This window comes from Haemaphysalis longicornis, unplaced genomic scaffold (genome assembly GCF_048455015.1).
Source record: "Haemaphysalis longicornis isolate Haplotype H1 unplaced genomic scaffold, Haemaphysalis longicornis Haplotype H1 scaffold_7, whole genome shotgun sequence".
Classification (NCBI taxonomy): Eukaryota; Metazoa; Arthropoda; class Arachnida; order Ixodida; family Ixodidae; genus Haemaphysalis; species Haemaphysalis longicornis.
This window is the reverse complement of record NW_027526422.1, coordinates 105,810,486-105,826,426: the sequence shown is the minus strand read 5'-3', so window position 1 is coordinate 105,826,426 and position 15,941 is coordinate 105,810,486. Positions and strand designations below refer to the sequence as shown.

The window sequence follows — 15,941 nt, the reverse complement described above, 5'->3', positions numbered from 1 at the left end:
CGCAGTGCTCTCGCGCGTCGCGCCCGTGCGCTGAAGTTGGGGGTTCAATTCCCGGCGGGGTGAGTTTTTTTTTTTTTTGCGCGTGTGTGTGTGTGAGCGGTTGTTTAGAGGGTATGGTTTGCGCATCCAATTTGGGAATCGCGTGATTTTGAGAAGCAACCTCGTCAACGTTTCGCAGCCCACAGTCAGCAATGGGCTCTGGGTAGTTACGCAGGCGGTGTGCTTGCGCCTGTTCCCAAAGTACGTCGGCTACCAAACGCAACGAAGAGGAAACGCTTATGACGCGGAGTTGTTTTACATCACGCGGGCACACGTTGGGCATGCTGTTGTATTCGTCGCAAAGTCGCTTCCACACTTTAGGTTTCGCGTGCAGCGACATGGCGTTGCTCTTGTTGTACTCTACAAAGTTTTTGTATTTTCGTACCAGTTCTTGGAGAAGTTCTTTTTTTTTTTCTTCTGTGTAATACACTTTCCCGAGCATGGTTACACTGGCGCTACGCTCGCACAAAACGTTGGCTCGCACGTTTCGACGCTAAATGCGATGTTGACAAAAATCAACGTGAGACTGTTGCCAGACTGGATTTGACTTACAAGCAACTGCAGTAACCGACCGGTACAACTTGTTTCAAGAACTGCGCAATAGGCAAACATTAAATATATATGCCCGTATAAATGTAAAACACGACAAATTACATGCCTATCACGGCTAATGAAGGCACATTTTAAGAACAAATTGCGCTTACCCTCGCACCCATGTGCACGAATGTCTTCCTTGACGGGAGTAAGGGCGCCCTTTGGTAAGGAAGGTTGAGGGAGGCTTTAAAAATGAGAATCGGAGCTGCAAGGTCGCCTCACTGTAAGGGAGCATGAAGGGCTCCTTCAGTAAGGTGAGGAAATGGGGTAAGGTAAGGAAGGTTTTAAAATTTGGGCCAGTCTAGGAGGGGGATAGAAAGGAAAGAGGGTGGACAGAAAAAGGTAGAAAAGGAGAATAAGACAACGGTTCACAAGCCGCGCAGCATGGACAGTACTGACGGCATCATAGCCGGTCCGAGAGTCCCGTGTCTTTTGGCTTGGCCATAGCCGCTGGCGTGCGCTCGAAGTGGGAGAGGGGGCAGGGCGCGAGTGCGCTCCCCACATCCCCCCTCCTTAAGAATCCTCTCCACCCATGGCGACTGCGCAGGAACCATTATTAACATTAAAAAAACGAATCTCTACTTCTTTTTTTTGAGCTAGTTTTCCAACATGGCTTCCAGCATGTCGACTTCGCTGGCTGACAGCCCGTCAATCAGGCCGGCAGCACGTGGCCCGGGGGCGCCTGGGCCAGAGCCTCAGCGGGCCTGACTCCGGCGGCCTCCATGGGTGGCAAGTCTGGGGCTGGGTCTTGCGGCTGCAGGCTCGCAGCCGGCGGGTCCGGGAGCCCATTCGGGGCAGCGGCAGCGGGCGGCAGGACGGGGGCGGCGGCGAGAGGCCGCGGGCCCATAGCAGGGGCCAGCGGGGGGCCCTGGGCGGAGGCGTGTACGGTTGCCACCTGCAGGAGGCAGAGCGCAAACTCCGGCTCCTGGGCCGCCCTCCGAACCATCAGTTGAGCTACGGCCCCGCCGGGCCCCAGGGGTGGTGGTGGTGCGGCGGCCGAAGAGGAGGCGCCCGCCGCCTGCGTCCGGGCCCGGTGAAGGGGCCCCGTACAGTGGCACGGGTGCAGCATCACAGCGCCGCATCCGCACAGCCGGGTGCCCGGTGGAAGGGGCAAGGAAGCCCCCTCCGCAGCCCGGTCAGCGTCCGCCACCGTCCGCCCCTGGAACGGCCGGAACAGGCTCTCCGGGGCCATCCCGACCCGGGCCCACTCCTGGCGCCGCCACGGCCTCCAAGGGGCGTGCGCCACCGGCGCCTCAGTGCTGGCCTGATGCGTCCAGGTCGCAACGTCGGACGACGAGGGCTGCTGAGGCGGCTGAAGCGCCGGCCAGCCGATTGCGGCGAGCCGTGCTGCCGGGCCGGAGACCGAGCGGGCCGGCGGGGAGAATTCGCTTGCCGGCGACAGGGAGAAGGGGGCGGCCGCTGAGGGGAGTTGCTAGGGGCCATTATTCCAAACTGCAAACACCCTGGCAAAAGGAAACATACATGACGCTGCTCTAGCAGCACGTGCTGCCTCGTCGTGCATGTATCCCGAGCGAAATCGATCAGGGATCAATGCAAGAAGTCCTATGTACAAATAAACGCCGCCTTACGAGCAAAGTATTTGCATGCGCGTGCCCAGAAGACATTCAGTAAGGCGTGCACTCGCGCAAGATCGGTTAGTGTTTCCTCCGACCTCCAACCTCCCACCTCGGCTCTTGCCAAGGGCCGGTTTTTTCTCAACCTCCTCCCGTAGCTACGAGCACGCCCTCCGAGGCGTCGCGGAGGAAACGGGAACCGAGACCCGAAACGGGTTGTTAGTGGGGTGGTTGGCAATGTACAGCGCAGCGCATTGCTGCGAGAAGGTTGCCCCCGTGCCGGCCATGTCAGCCGGCTTGGCCATAGCCACCGGCGTGCGCTCGAAGTGGGAGAGGGTCAGGGCGCGAGTGCGCTCCCCACAGTGTCGAAGATTGTCCAGAAGCGTGCCGCTTGCATGCATCAACAAAGCCTCGATTTGCTTCTTTAAATTGAACGTGATCAAAGTTTTGGAGAGTAGACTTCGTTTCACAAAACCCACATGTTAGTGACTGGGTGACGGTGGCTCGGGCGATCTTGCCAATGTAACCATGACAAGACTGCCAGAAGAAGTTAAGCTTAAGGGCTTCCTTTTCGTCTTTCCAATGTTTCCTGAAGAAGTATGTGGGGCCGGGAACATATGAGTAGGCCTCGTAGTTGTGCCCATGTCAAGGGGCCAGTGACAACGTACGACAGCAGAAGTAGGAAGGCATCTGCTTTTGTTGTCATATGATGTGGGAGAGTTTCTTCTGATAACTTTTCGAAGGACTGTTGAGCTTAGAAAACCATAAGGCTGAAATAGTCATGTGGTTCCACCGAGCTGGCATTGGCAGTTCATTAAAGAAGAATTGAACTGGCCATATTGAGAATTTGTTCGCTTCAAATACTGGTGCTCCATCGTGTGTTGAATGGGAGTGTCAGGTCACTCCAGGCCATGTTTGGCTGGTTTTGTATGCTTCTGTATAAATCACCATCTCTAATGTCGCTGTACACAGTGGGAAAGTGGCATTTAGCTTGTAGGTGTCGAAGATTGTCCAGTAGCGTGCTGCTTGCATGCATCAACAAAGCCTCGATTTGCTTTTGCCAATGTAACCATGACAAGACTGTCAGAAGAAGTGAAGCTTAATCCTTTTTGTCTTTCCACGCTTTCCTGAAGAAATATGTGGTGCCGGGACCAACATATGAGTAGGCCTCGTAGTTGTGCCCTTGTCAAGCCGTCAGTGACAACGTACGACAGCAGAAGTAGGAAGGCATCTGCTTTTGTTGTCATTTGATGTGGGAGGGTTTCTTCTGATAACTTTTCGAAGGACTGTTGAGAGCTGTCAGATTATTCTGCTTGGCTTTCATTTGATTCAGACTCATCCGAATTGCCACCTTCATCATAATCTAGCATTGTCGAGTCTAGCCATGGATCGGATGGTCCCTCCTCCTGGCTTGTGTCAACTGCATCAAAGCATGCGGTCGTGCTGACAAAGTCCGCAGTTGGCTGCAGTGCTTCAGGCTCGCTAGGTTTGGATGCAGTAATCTCCAAAGTTGAAGGAGCCACTTGTACCAGCAAGTGAAGCCACTTGACTAGAAGTTGTGTTGCTGTGAAAATGAAATGAAGGCATATTGTAATTTTATACATTTCAAAATAATGCTGTGAAAAGAATGTTTCAAAAAGTGGCGAAAACAACTCATGTTTTGAAAATTTGCTTGGGTATTTTACTCTTGACACAGCCTCTCACTTACAGGACAAATGCTGTGTTTAAATATATACACATATTCCCCTGTGCACAGGGGAAGAGTGGTCTTTTTTATTATTAGGAATAGAAAAGTCAACAATTTCATTTTGGAAGTTTTATGCAGAAAATGAAGAGAAAAACATGCGTTCAGGGTGGCAATCGAATTCATGCTTCCTGATTTCACTTCAGGGGTGATACCAGTTTGGCTTTATACACAGTGCATCCACCTGGAAAACAGCTGGGCTTCTTTTGTCTCTCTTGCACCGGCTCCATAGAGTGTGGAAACCTTTTCCGTCGAGTCAGGCTCGAAGTAATGTCTGTATTGTCCACGCGCCTTTTCAGACATTTCGTCCGTGCTGGGACGAAAGCTGAATGCCCAACACGGAAAAATAAAATGGGACATGCGTGGAGAACGCAACTTTACAGGAGCAACAAAACAAGGAGGGAAAAAATGAAAAGTGGACATCTTCTAAATCGAGAAATAAAACACAAACAGCAGCAATAATAGCAGATTTAGGGCTGAAGACACAACGCTGAAAAAATCCCAGGGGAAACGAGAATAAACTACTCCTCCAGATGTACGCACTGTGCATACGGAAGGAGCGCAATGTTAACTTGCGCAAACTTTGTCCCTACCACTAAGGCTCTTTGTAAAATGGATTATTATGAATCTCTAGCACAGTAAAAGCAAAACTAACCTCATTTATCTGACTTAGTAAAAATACTTGCATAAATTTGCCTTTCAGCAAACAGAAACCAAGTTTTAATTTTTGTAACCACTAATTATGTACACATAAACCTTGCAAGGATTGTTAAACCTTGCAGGAGGTAAGAGATGTATGAAGTTGCAATGTCGAGGACGTCTTAATTTTGAGTCTGCAAATGTTTCGGATTTTGACCCACCGAAATCCTATAACATTTACTGGAGAGGCAGCGACACAATGTAGGGTGGCTACTACTCTGTGAACATATCCTACACCTTACCGGTAAATGCAGATCCACATGACGGACCAAATCAATTATTTGGGCCGTGGTCCGCGCATCACGTGATAGGATGTCACCAGTTTGCGTGGACCGGGCAGGACCATGGCCCTCGCGGTACAAATATTCGCAGAGGCTTTTTGGTTCGCAGTTTTGACGTCAGACCGCGTGCAAATCGGCGGAATTTTAGCCTAGCCAACGAATGTTGTCTGGCAGCACTGTGTGTCTTGCCAAATCCAATCCAGTTTTCGGCTCAAAAAAGCCAGTCGCTCGGTCATCTGCTTTTCTGCCTCTCGGCCACCACTGCAGCGCAGTTCCGAGAAACTGCGGCGCACGCACATGCCCCTTCTTTTATAGGTACTCATTGCAGGCGGTCAGAATACTCCCCCCCTTTTCTGGGCATGCTTCCCTACCCTCAGGCATCCTATCGCTGTGTTCTCTTTTTATAAAATGAAGCATTGTTTCTCTCTTCAAGGGGTCCAGTAGCTGATCGAGGGACAGTAGCAGAGGGTTGCGAGAGTGCCGCATGCCACAACTTGCGCGAGCAATAATTTTTTTTTCACTATATCTGATTGGATTGATGATCAGTTTCTTTATTTCGGTGCACTTGGGCAACAGTCTCCCATTTTGTAGGACCCATCGTGCAGTGACTTCAGTGACAGCTTCAAAAAGCATTCCCTCTGGTGAAACATTGTGGAAGAAATGAACCTGTGCTACCTGGAAAACGGACCGTACAATGCGGGTAAGTTCTTCCTGCGACAAAGCAGTCTTTACTTGTTTGCTTCTTCGTCATTTTTTAGGTATGCATATCTTCTTCCTGCTTAATAAATTTTAGTTGCTAGACCAGCGATCATCCCGTTGGGTGCTTCTCTATCCCCGTTTTTGGCGCACTGGTTCCACTAAAGAGAGTCCTATGCACAGCCGGAAAGTCGTGATATTTGTGATTTGTACATTTTTTATGCTCAGTATGCAAAATCTCTTGTTTCTTTTTAAATTTTTGCAGATGGTCTGAAGACAGTTTTCTCAAACAAACAGCGTGCCTACAGAAAAGAAAGACGATCCACTCCGCAAGACCACCAGTGGCAAACCTGCTAGCGAGGGCTATGCTGGCTAATGGGCCTTCTTTGTGCCATGCAATTCCTGGACGCTACTCCGGAGCTCAACCACTGTATCAGCAGGGGCGACTAAGGCAGCTCAGCGAGATCAGCTATAGAGGTGCTGTATTTCTGTGCATTGTTGTCTTTGAGCATGTCAAAAAGATTTTACGAACGATCAGAATGTTCCCATACAGTCCCCCAGGCCAGACAAACATTGCTTCTGCAAGTCCTCATGAGCGTTTATAGCAAACATACCTACTTTATATAGCAGACATATATAGCAATCATATAGCAGACATATAGTTTATAGCAAACGGTCCGGCAGATGCAAGAGAAAATATGTGGACCTTGTTGCCAGCCAACACGTTCATTGCACACCATGCACCCATTATTATGTTAATCATTAAAGTGTATTGTTCGGTGCCACCAGTGTTCAGTTTTACGAGGAAAGATTCTTCGCCTTTTTGCTGTGCATAATGTGGAGAGCGCAATTGCTACTTCGAGGGGGGAATTTGCCTTATTTACAGTGCGTATATCGCAGGTTGAAGTGCAAACATTGCAATATGCTGTGCTGTTTAGATTAGACCACGGCTTTTGCTTCATTGAGATAGGGCAGTGACGTTTGCTACATACTGGTGGTTTTTTGAATTTTAAGAGTTCAGTAGGTCCCCTAGATTTTCCATGATTTATGTGCTTCAGCTCATAGATGTGACAAGTAAGTGGCATAGCCCAGTACGCACAGAGCGGCTTTCAGTTTCTTCGTCCTATCGTCTGTGAGCACCAGGATTGACACCGAAACAAGGCCGCAACTTATTTCGTGGCAACTGTGCAATGGTTCATTGCAGCCTGATGACAGCCTGGTCCCTGCGGAAGTGAATGGCACTAAAGAGGAGCTGCCCGCCCTGATGGAGGAAAGCCCGAGCAACTACCCAGCCCCGGTCAACAGGATGGAACTGCTGCCCCCACCCAGCAGAAAAGGGCCGAGGCAGGCACGCTTCTTGAGGCCGTCAAGCGATGACTGGGCCCTAAGGCAGGCAGTGCTGCAGACCATTGCCGCGGCCCTACAAGAACCGTCAGAGCCGAACAACACCGCTTGTTTAGGGTGCAGCCCTTTGGCACCCATTCGTGGGCATGTCTGCGTGTTGGTTGTGGGCCAAGAAAACCTTTATTCCCTAGCATCTTTGGGCCCAGGGTCAGGAAGTGTAGTCATGTCGTTGCCAAGGTAGTTAGTTATGCAGCACACATATTGCTTGTGCCATGGGGACAACTTTTTCAGGCTTTGCATTGATAGTAGTGAGTAGAAATCAAAAGCGATTGGCCAGGATGCTGAACACATTCTCTACTGCTCGTGCCTTGCACAGCCTGTAAAATATTTTTATGCGGTTATTATCGGTCCCCATCCTGACCCACCAGCTTCGTCCTGTCTTGGCTCCTGAACATCGCTTTAAAGCTTTTGGATTGCATCGGCCTTCCCCAGCCCCGGTGAGCCATGGACATGACCATTCTCCAGCCCCGTGTCTCCTGCCCATGTCCCACCGACACCAGAGGACTGACCAGCCATGACATGACATAAAGTCGACGATGTTCTCCTGCCCAGATCTCAAGGACTATGGCCATTGCTTTGTGGCATCGACTGGCACTGCTGTTTTGGGTCCAGTGATCATCACGACCAGCACTATCATCCGTGGCGGCAAGGACTTCACTGTATAACGCTTTGCCGCAGCCTCAACCTGGACGGTGGTCTTCGATCGGAGGGTGATATTACGGAACACGTAGGCGGACAGTACCTCATGGCGCAATCGACCACCACCGACGAGGAGGATGTGGCGGGCGCAAGCTCCTTCATGGCCGCTTGTGCATAGATCATCCATGTAAATATTTACATCGTTGCACCATCGTCCAATATTCGTCTCATCTTTGCCTTGTTGCCATGTAACAATATATATATATATGAAGGGAAAAATTATTGCATTTTGTCAAGTAAGCATACTCAAAGGCCTCACAATTGCCCTATAAAATACGAAGAGTTAAGCTTATGATGCACATCTGTAATTGAAGATGCTCTGATCGCCCGACAGGCTGCAACCTCCATACGGTTTCATGAGGGTTTTTCCAAGTGGGGAGGCATTGATTGTCAGCTACAAACCCCGGGGGCCTGATCCCACTTCAACATGGTCTGGCAAGCTGGTTGATTTGTCCTCCTTTGCTTCCTGTGGGGGCGTGTTCTGTCACTCCTGCATCACCTTGAGCACCGGGCACTCAGCGTCAGTGTAGAGAAGTAATTTGCATCGTTGCCAGCGAGAAGAATTATGCTGAACGTCTTTTTGTTGTTAAAATAGACGAAGCCAGAGCTGGGTGGTCTTGGTATGCAAATATGCTTCCTATCTATTGCTGCCACACAGTTTGGAAATTGGCAGTTTTCATCAAACCCCCTAATAACCCACTGCCAATTTTGAACTGTTCTTCGTGGCTTAATGTAATCTCTGTTTTGTTTAGTTCCTCATAGATAGCCGCACATATTTTCGGAATGAAATTAGTGGTGGAGTGCACGACCTTAAACTGGCAAATTAAAGAGCGGTGACTTTCACCTGTAAATAACAATGAGGGCGCATGAAGATTGCCGCTGGAACAAACTTGAAGCCACATGTAGCACATAAAATTTAAGTGCAACCTGCTGTAATAAAAGCTCATGAGGAGCAGCATGGCAATGAGGTGATGTAAGGCAGCAAGAGCCCAAACCAGGGCGAGAGATGCCAGACGCAACGTAACAAAGCGTTACTTGCATCTTTGTCACCAGCGGTATTGGCTGGCGCATAATGGTGGTTTGTCGCGTAATCCTCGGCTCCACGTGCGTGAAGTTCTCAAACTGCTTCGGCTGACGTGCAGGAGCCGCCTGTAATCCGCTGGGTCGGATACCACCAGTTCTTTGAACAGTTGGTTCTGCAGTCCCAGCTCCTTCCGACACATCCACTCTTTAACCAAGCCTGACCTTTTCGGTGCAGGGTAGTCTCCTTCATCTATGCACAGAGCTAACAGCATTGCAGCCAAACGACGCTTGCACTGTGGGAATTGCAGAGTAGGAATCAAGCAGACACGAAGAATGCCTCAATGAAGTTATTTTATGTGGTCTCCACATTGGACACACACATCTTACACATAACTTTCTTCTTATGAAACAAAATAAACAGATGTAAAGAATGTGACCAGGAACTTAGAGTAAACCACATCTTACTCTCGTGCGAAATTTTGGGGTCTTGACGAAAATACATGTTAGGCTGTTCTACAAGGAACACACTCCATTTCAGCCCAGCCTACTCTTAGGAGAGGGTGCTGTTGATGAAATTTCCTGTTTTTAGTTTTTTTAAAGAAGCAACACTTAAACAAGCTATAATCAGATAAAGCAATTGGTTATTATCAACAAAAAACCCCAAACCTTCCGTTTGGTGCATAATAGCCGTAGTTGCTTATGTGCCATAAAACACAACACATACTACAGTAGCTTTTTTGTCATACAAGCTGTTGGCATAATGGGTCTAGCTACGGGATAGCAAACAACCCCCGCTAGCTTCGTTAGAGACGTTGAGCGCCAATGTGGGCTCGATGGTCCCTTGCAGGCTAAGTGGGGTTCAGGGTGTTTCCCCACACCCGGAAATAACCCATCCAAAATGCCCCAGAGAGGTTCGCGGCGTCCACGAGGGAGGTGCCGCGATGGGTTCGACTCACCGACACAGGCGACGAAAGGCTCCAAAGGGCCGGGACGAACCAGAGGGTTTATTGGCCGAGTCGTACAGTGCATAATAACGCCAAGACCGGGTTAAGAATTACACTGTACCGACGCGCGTCCTACGACGTCGCCCAAACAGGTGACCATGGCTGAGGTTGCACGTGGGCCGCTCGCAAGTTGGCCAGAGGCCTACCCTGCGCATCCGATCAGGGCCAAACAGTGCCCGGCCGGTGCGGCGGGGAGGAGACAAGCCAGCCTGGGACAAGGAATGCCCCGGTATCCGACTCCCATCTCCTCCATTCTCCCATCTCCCCTATCCATGGGGCAAGAGCCAGAGAGCGCAAAGCGCACGCGCCACGCTTATAAGGAGCGGGGATAGGAGGCTGGGCAAGGAGGAGCGGCAACGGCGCGGTAGGCGCCCGTCGGCCCGCGGGGTGATATCATGAGCGCGGGAAAGCGTGCTCGTTCAAATGCCCCACACGTGGGCCACAGACGAGATCGAGTGGACCCCCACATGCCCCCCTCCTCAAAACCGAACCCGGTCTAAGCGGGCCGGGCAACGCCGCCTCCAAAAAGACAGGGAACGGGAAAGGGGGGTTGGACGCCTACTTTTATTGGGGCTGCGTGGCTTGGGGCACCGTGATCACATCCTCCAGCTCGGCCGTCGCGGAGGCGGGCGTCGTGAAGACACGAGACGCGATGGGCGCGGCGAAGGCCCCATTGGCGGTGAGGGCCTGGACCATGGCCTCCAGATGGGCCGGCGGGAACTCCGGAGTCTGGATTCCGGCCGGAGAGCGCTGGGGGCCAGGCTGGTCGAGGTCCACAAGGGGGGCCTGGACCGCGGCCCCGCCGGTGGCTGCAGGGGCAGCCTCCACGCTGCGCCGCCCCAGGTCGAGCGGCAAAGTTCGGTCCTGGAACAGCTGGTGCAAGCAGGCCTCCTGGATGGCCCGCTCGCCCTTCCTCTGTCGCTCCCTCCGTTTCGACGAGAAAAAGCTCGTCGGCGGGCTGGTTGGCCCCTCTTGGTACGTCCATGTGGCCACATGGCGGACCTTCTTCGGCGGCGGCGGCGGCGGTAGCTGCTCGGACGGTGGGCCAGAAGATGAAGGGAGCTGCAGCGGGGCGCCTGGGCGCTGCTGCAAGGCGCACGTGAAGGGCGCACCCGGATGCTGCTGCGAGGTGCACATGAAGGGTGCGCCCGGGAGCTGCTGCGAGGCAAACATGAAGGGCGCACCCGGGGGCTGCTGCGAGGTGCACATGAAGGGTGCGCCCGGGCGCTGCTGTGAGGCGCACAGGAAGGGCGCGCCGTAGCAGCAGCGGTGCCCTCCGTTCCCGTGCGCGGGCCACATGGCCGATGAGGGATGCCTCTGCCTCTTGCGGCGTCCCGGCTTGCTGGGAGCGGGCTCACCTTGGGATGCCATGCTCGCGGTGACGGCCTGGGAGTTGGGGTGATCAGTAGCGGCTGGAGCGGGGAACGGCGAAGTCGGCAGGCTACCGAAGATGCTGCGGCGGGACAGCAGACCACCACGTGGGCCCAATGCCGGGGATCAAAGTGGAGCCGGTGAGCTAGTGCACACTCTGACTGACGACCAAATGACGAGGGCGACGACGGTCGGTCAACCAACCAACCCCAAAACCGTCTCGTGAGAGCACCTGCTCCTGCCGCTAGGGGTCACGGGGTGTCCGTCCTCTTGTGGCCAATGGAAGGAAGGGACGCAGTCCCACATCACGCACCTGCTCTCCCCCCCCTCACAGGGTGCACGGGCACCTGTTGCGAGGGAGAGGTACCTTGGAGGTCACGTGGTTTCAGGGCAGTAGGTAAGCCCGGCCTTCCGCGCGACCTCCCTCTCCCGCAGGGTCCCTACGACCACCCTCACGAGGGAATGTGTGCCTGTCCGATCACGTGGGCTTATTGGTCCAAACATCGGACCCGTCGCCTCGCGTGACGTGTCTCCGCTCGCCGTTGAGCAGCACGACAAGCTCGCTACCGGGGTGGGCATCGCGGAGACAGCGTCGCTAAGCCTAACTTCTCCGTGGCCGGGACAAAGGCTGGCCAAATTTATTATATGAATCTTTTACAAGTTGTACACAAAGAAAATCTCCGTGGCAAACACAACGACAATAGTAGTATATGCTCTTTTAGGTGTTCCAAAATAGGTGCACCAAAATTGCGGACAAACTACGGCAGACAATCTTCTGTTTCAGCGCACCGACATACTCAACAAAGTGGGAGACCACATTGACTTCAAATGCAGTAGAAACATATTTAAAACACAGGCGAAAGAATACCTGTTAAATCAGAATATCTGCTTCAATGACGACCTGTGCATGTGCATGTTGTTTAGACTTGTTTAATGTGCAGGTTTTGTAGTTTTGTCTATCTTTATAACTCAGCCATAGTTCTACCCTGATTGTCCACTTGTACTTTGTTTTGCTTTACTCTTTTGTACTCTGATGTACTTTACTGTACCCTTCCCATATTGTTCTTTAATGTTTTGTGCTCTACATGAGATGACTACCCCTTCTCTTGACGGCCTGATATTAACCTTGTTAAAGCCTGTGTCAGTGGGGGGTCAGTGGTCTTCTTGATTTCCTCAATTACCTTCACAGGAGGAAGGTTTGACCGCGCTGCCACTGCAGTTCTTTTTTTCTGCCTTGTTGCAGGTTCGTCCAGAGTTTGGTAATTGTTTCTTGGGCCATATGGGAGCTCCTGGGATAACGGTATACGCCCCCGTGAGACCCTTGACCTCCCCTTGTGCAATTTTCATTTCTTGGTTTGCTTCAAGTGCAGTCGCCTTGACTCTGGTGTACTCTGTTAGTAGAAAGTCCAAGTCTTTGTGGACTTCTTGTTCTTGGCACTTGTTTGAAATTGACATCAAGGACTTAAAGAATCTGCGACCACCCTCTGGTCGGGCAGCTTCGGCACAGATCAGTTATTCAGCTTTGCTTTGGTCAGCTGCTCCCTTATTCTCGATGGACAGCTGTTCAACTTTTACCAATTGACGGACGTTTTAACTTTTACCAAGGGGCAAAAGTTGCTGAAGGACACCCAGTCAACTTTTCCCGAGTAGCAGCTTTTGAACTTCTCGTGGGGCCTAGCTGTTCATATTTTGGTGCACACCAGTCGTTCATCTATGGTAGACATACAGCCATGCTACTTGCATCGTATTCCAGTCGTTCCCGTGAGCTCATTCAAATTCTACTGTCATGCACATGGGTTCCTAAAAACAACAGACATGTTAGCTGTAAGGTGTACTGTGCCCTTCAAGCATTTGTGCCCTTCAAAACAACACTATTCACCCTTTTCAGGGATAAGTAGATGAGAACATACAAAAAGACCGTATACTGTTGTAATATTACTTCATGTTAAGGAATGCACTTTGTTACAACCTTCCTGTAAAAAAATTAAATATCAAAAGGTTGCTTAAACCTTTGATAGTGGAATTTTTTCGCCAAATGTGACCCCCCAGGGTCAATTTTTGTTATTGTTCGCGCACACACCCGTTCTGAGGCGGTATAGCACCATGAAAAGCTCTTCTCTTTTCGAAAGAAGCCTTTCTTTCGACTGCCCCATGCCCCCCTCCCAGTAAGACATCTTTTCGGCATTTGGTTTGAGGTGTTCATAAAGGACATAAAATTGCTCCTTGCAAAAACTTGAATGCTTTTGAATGGACAGTATATGCAGATAATGTGCAGGACTTCAGTCGTTTGCACTTGGCCTCCAGTTCTTCGACCCTCTTCCTGAGAGCCATGTTGTCCTCTGCAAGGTTGGAGTTGCACACCTCATGCGCAGCTTTCTTGGCTGACTGGCAAGTAGTTGCTGCAGCACCAGCTTGGAGAAGTAGCAGGGAGGCAGCAAGCTCAAGGTCGTCTGACGTGGTAGCACCTGCACATTGTAACAAAGGAGCTCGTAACTATGTGCACTAACTTCATGGTTCGTATTTCAGCAGCAGTGCAAAATGCTAACCGGTGTTTGGAAGGTGTGTTTCTTGAGAGTCCATGCCGTCTGCACCTATGTCAGCTGTACGGAAGAAAAAAAGTGCCACATGGCAGACAAGTCGCTAAATAAACTGCAACACGCATGTCTTGTTACGAAGGAGGCCCTACATATTCGCTCTACATGCTGGTGTTGAGAGTAGCATCACTGCAAAATACTAACCTGTGTTGAAAAGGCACGCCCCGTGACTGGAAATGCTTTGGCCATCTGTATAAGGATGCGGATGTTACATAGCATTCAAGTCCCTGAATAAACACCGTTTTGGAAAACAATAAACCTGGTGTATTCACCTTTTGAAAAAGTGGCGTCTCGTATCCTCTCTCCCTTTTGTGTAGTGCCTTGACCTAAAGAAACCAAGAAATTATTCAGGCAGGCCTACACTGCTGGATGAAATTACTGTGGTATGAGCGATTTCACACAATACGCATTAAGTTGCGAATAAGCCGGTATATTTGTTTTCTACCACCAACACTGCTGATGTTAAAGGGTAAAGCACCAACTGGTATTAGTACATTGCAGCATTAATCTGTTGAAACGAAACGTAGCAATCTGCGCAAAAAAAACGGGCAGCAAACCACAACTTATTTTGGTCAAACAATAATCACAGCACACAAAAAAAGAGTGCGTCAAATTCCATTGCTGCCTAGTGCAAAAGATGCTGTTCCGCTATCCTCGCAGTTCATTGTCGTAGTGCACGCATTCGAGCGAAAATGTAAGTAATCAGTTGTACCTGGCTGCGGCGCAGTTTTCTTTCTCGAGCGCCCTGCAGAGCAGCGATAGCGCTCTAGCGCTTCCCTTTTTTCAAACTCGTCCGTATAGACGAAGATCGAGGGTACAAAATCCCGGTGCCTTGGCGAGTACGAAGGCGCTCCTCTAAAGCACAACCATGGTGAGCGCAATAAAATCGAGGCTTAGGCAGCGCACGCAAAAACACGACACGCGTAAGTACATTTTACTCGAGACCGCGCCACAGGCGCGCGGACTTCGACGAAGCGGAGCAGGTAAGGGACTACCTCACCACAGTGCCCACATGTAAAGAGTCACCCTTATAGAATACTAATAGACTGCAGCAAGATACTTCTTTCAACGCATGCAACAGCCCTCGCTTTTTGTTGCGCAATACGTCGCTAGCTATAAAAGCTGCACACGCGCTGTTTTTTTACCTTGTTGCACAGCGTATGAACGCACCTGTCGCGAAGTGCTTTCCACAAAGCCTGGAGTAGGCAGAAGGCTCCCATGGCTTCCCATTTTCAGACTGGCATCTCACAGCCCTAATCCAGGCTTCTCGACGTTGGCTGTCGCGCGCAGCTGATGGGAAGCGAAAAAAACGTTCCTTCTTGTCACCCTTGGCCCGAGAGGTGCACTTGTACGCAGCGCAGGAAAGCGGCATTGCATTCAAATGACACAAAAGTGGCTAGATGTTTGTATTCCCGACGTTGCTTGGGCCTCAGCCGAATATCGGTAGACACTGCACACGGATGGTGCAGTGGCCATCCACGGCTGGACTGGAGGAGCGGCGAGCTTGAAAGTGCGCACTCGCCGCTCCTCCAGCCCGGCCGTGGGCCATCCAAAATTTCTCGCGTTCGCCGCTAGGGCTTCGCGCATGCGCAGTGGCATCTTGAAAAGGGCGGATTTACCTGCGGACAACGCGACGAAAGCTGTGCGCTCTCTCCCGGACAGGGGGGCGGCGCGCGGCGTTCTGTTCGGCGGCCTTCGATATGTCACAGGCCGGGAAGTTTCGTCCTTTTCCCCGCAATGTAGACGGGTCTATTTCCGGTGTGGTGCCACAAAAAAACAGGCATGGTGGCCTGCTCGCAAGCAATCGCTCAGGCTGGTAGGACGTTTTTGGAGCAATAAACGTTTGTTGTCGAGTGAGCTCGTTGAAAGTGGAATATTTAGTTCATCACTAAACTCCGCGCGCACTCGAAAAAAAGAAACACCAAAAGCATGTGGACAAGTTCAGGCATAGAAGAGGTTCATACACAGCGCCGACGACGGCTTATCGTCACAGGAAATGCCAGAATTTAGCTGCGAAGTTGACCGGCGACAGCCATGGCCCGATTCACGACGCAGAGGCCATGCCAGGGGTGCATAATGAGGAGAATTGAAGAGAGCGGTTGGTTTTCCCGCGTCTTTCACGGCGATTGGTGGGCTTACCGCTTCATGTGCGCGTGTAATATTTGGCTCGGGTGTTCCTGGAAGTCTAATCTAAACGTCGCGCAGTATTACTAACACTG

General features: G+C 51.1%; 1 protein-coding gene and 1 long non-coding RNA gene across 3 annotated transcripts in view; both read left to right on the top strand.

Annotated features, from left to right (window-relative positions):
- The window catches only part of LOC144146773 (uncharacterized), a 262,533-nt gene that overhangs the window by 147,431 nt on the left and 99,161 nt on the right, over positions 1–15,941 (top strand). Inside the window, exon 4 of one of the 2 annotated variants that reach the window (XR_013317702.1) lies at positions 13,404–13,976. The exons of the other annotated variant lie outside the window; for it this stretch is intronic. This is a non-coding gene — a long non-coding RNA (uncharacterized LOC144146773). Of the gene's footprint in view, positions 1–13,403; positions 13,977–15,941 lie in introns of those variants that run through there. 2 annotated transcript variants of the gene reach the window in all.
- On the top strand, positions 5,464–13,404 carry LOC144146772 (uncharacterized). The gene is made up of 3 exons (XM_077678702.1): positions 5,464–5,631; positions 5,893–6,104; positions 6,832–13,404. Exon 3 carries the CDS (start codon positions 10,410–10,412, stop codon positions 11,016–11,018), a length of 609 nt encoding a protein of 202 aa, XP_077534828.1. The 5' UTR covers positions 5,464–5,631; positions 5,893–6,104; positions 6,832–10,409; the 3' UTR covers positions 11,019–13,404.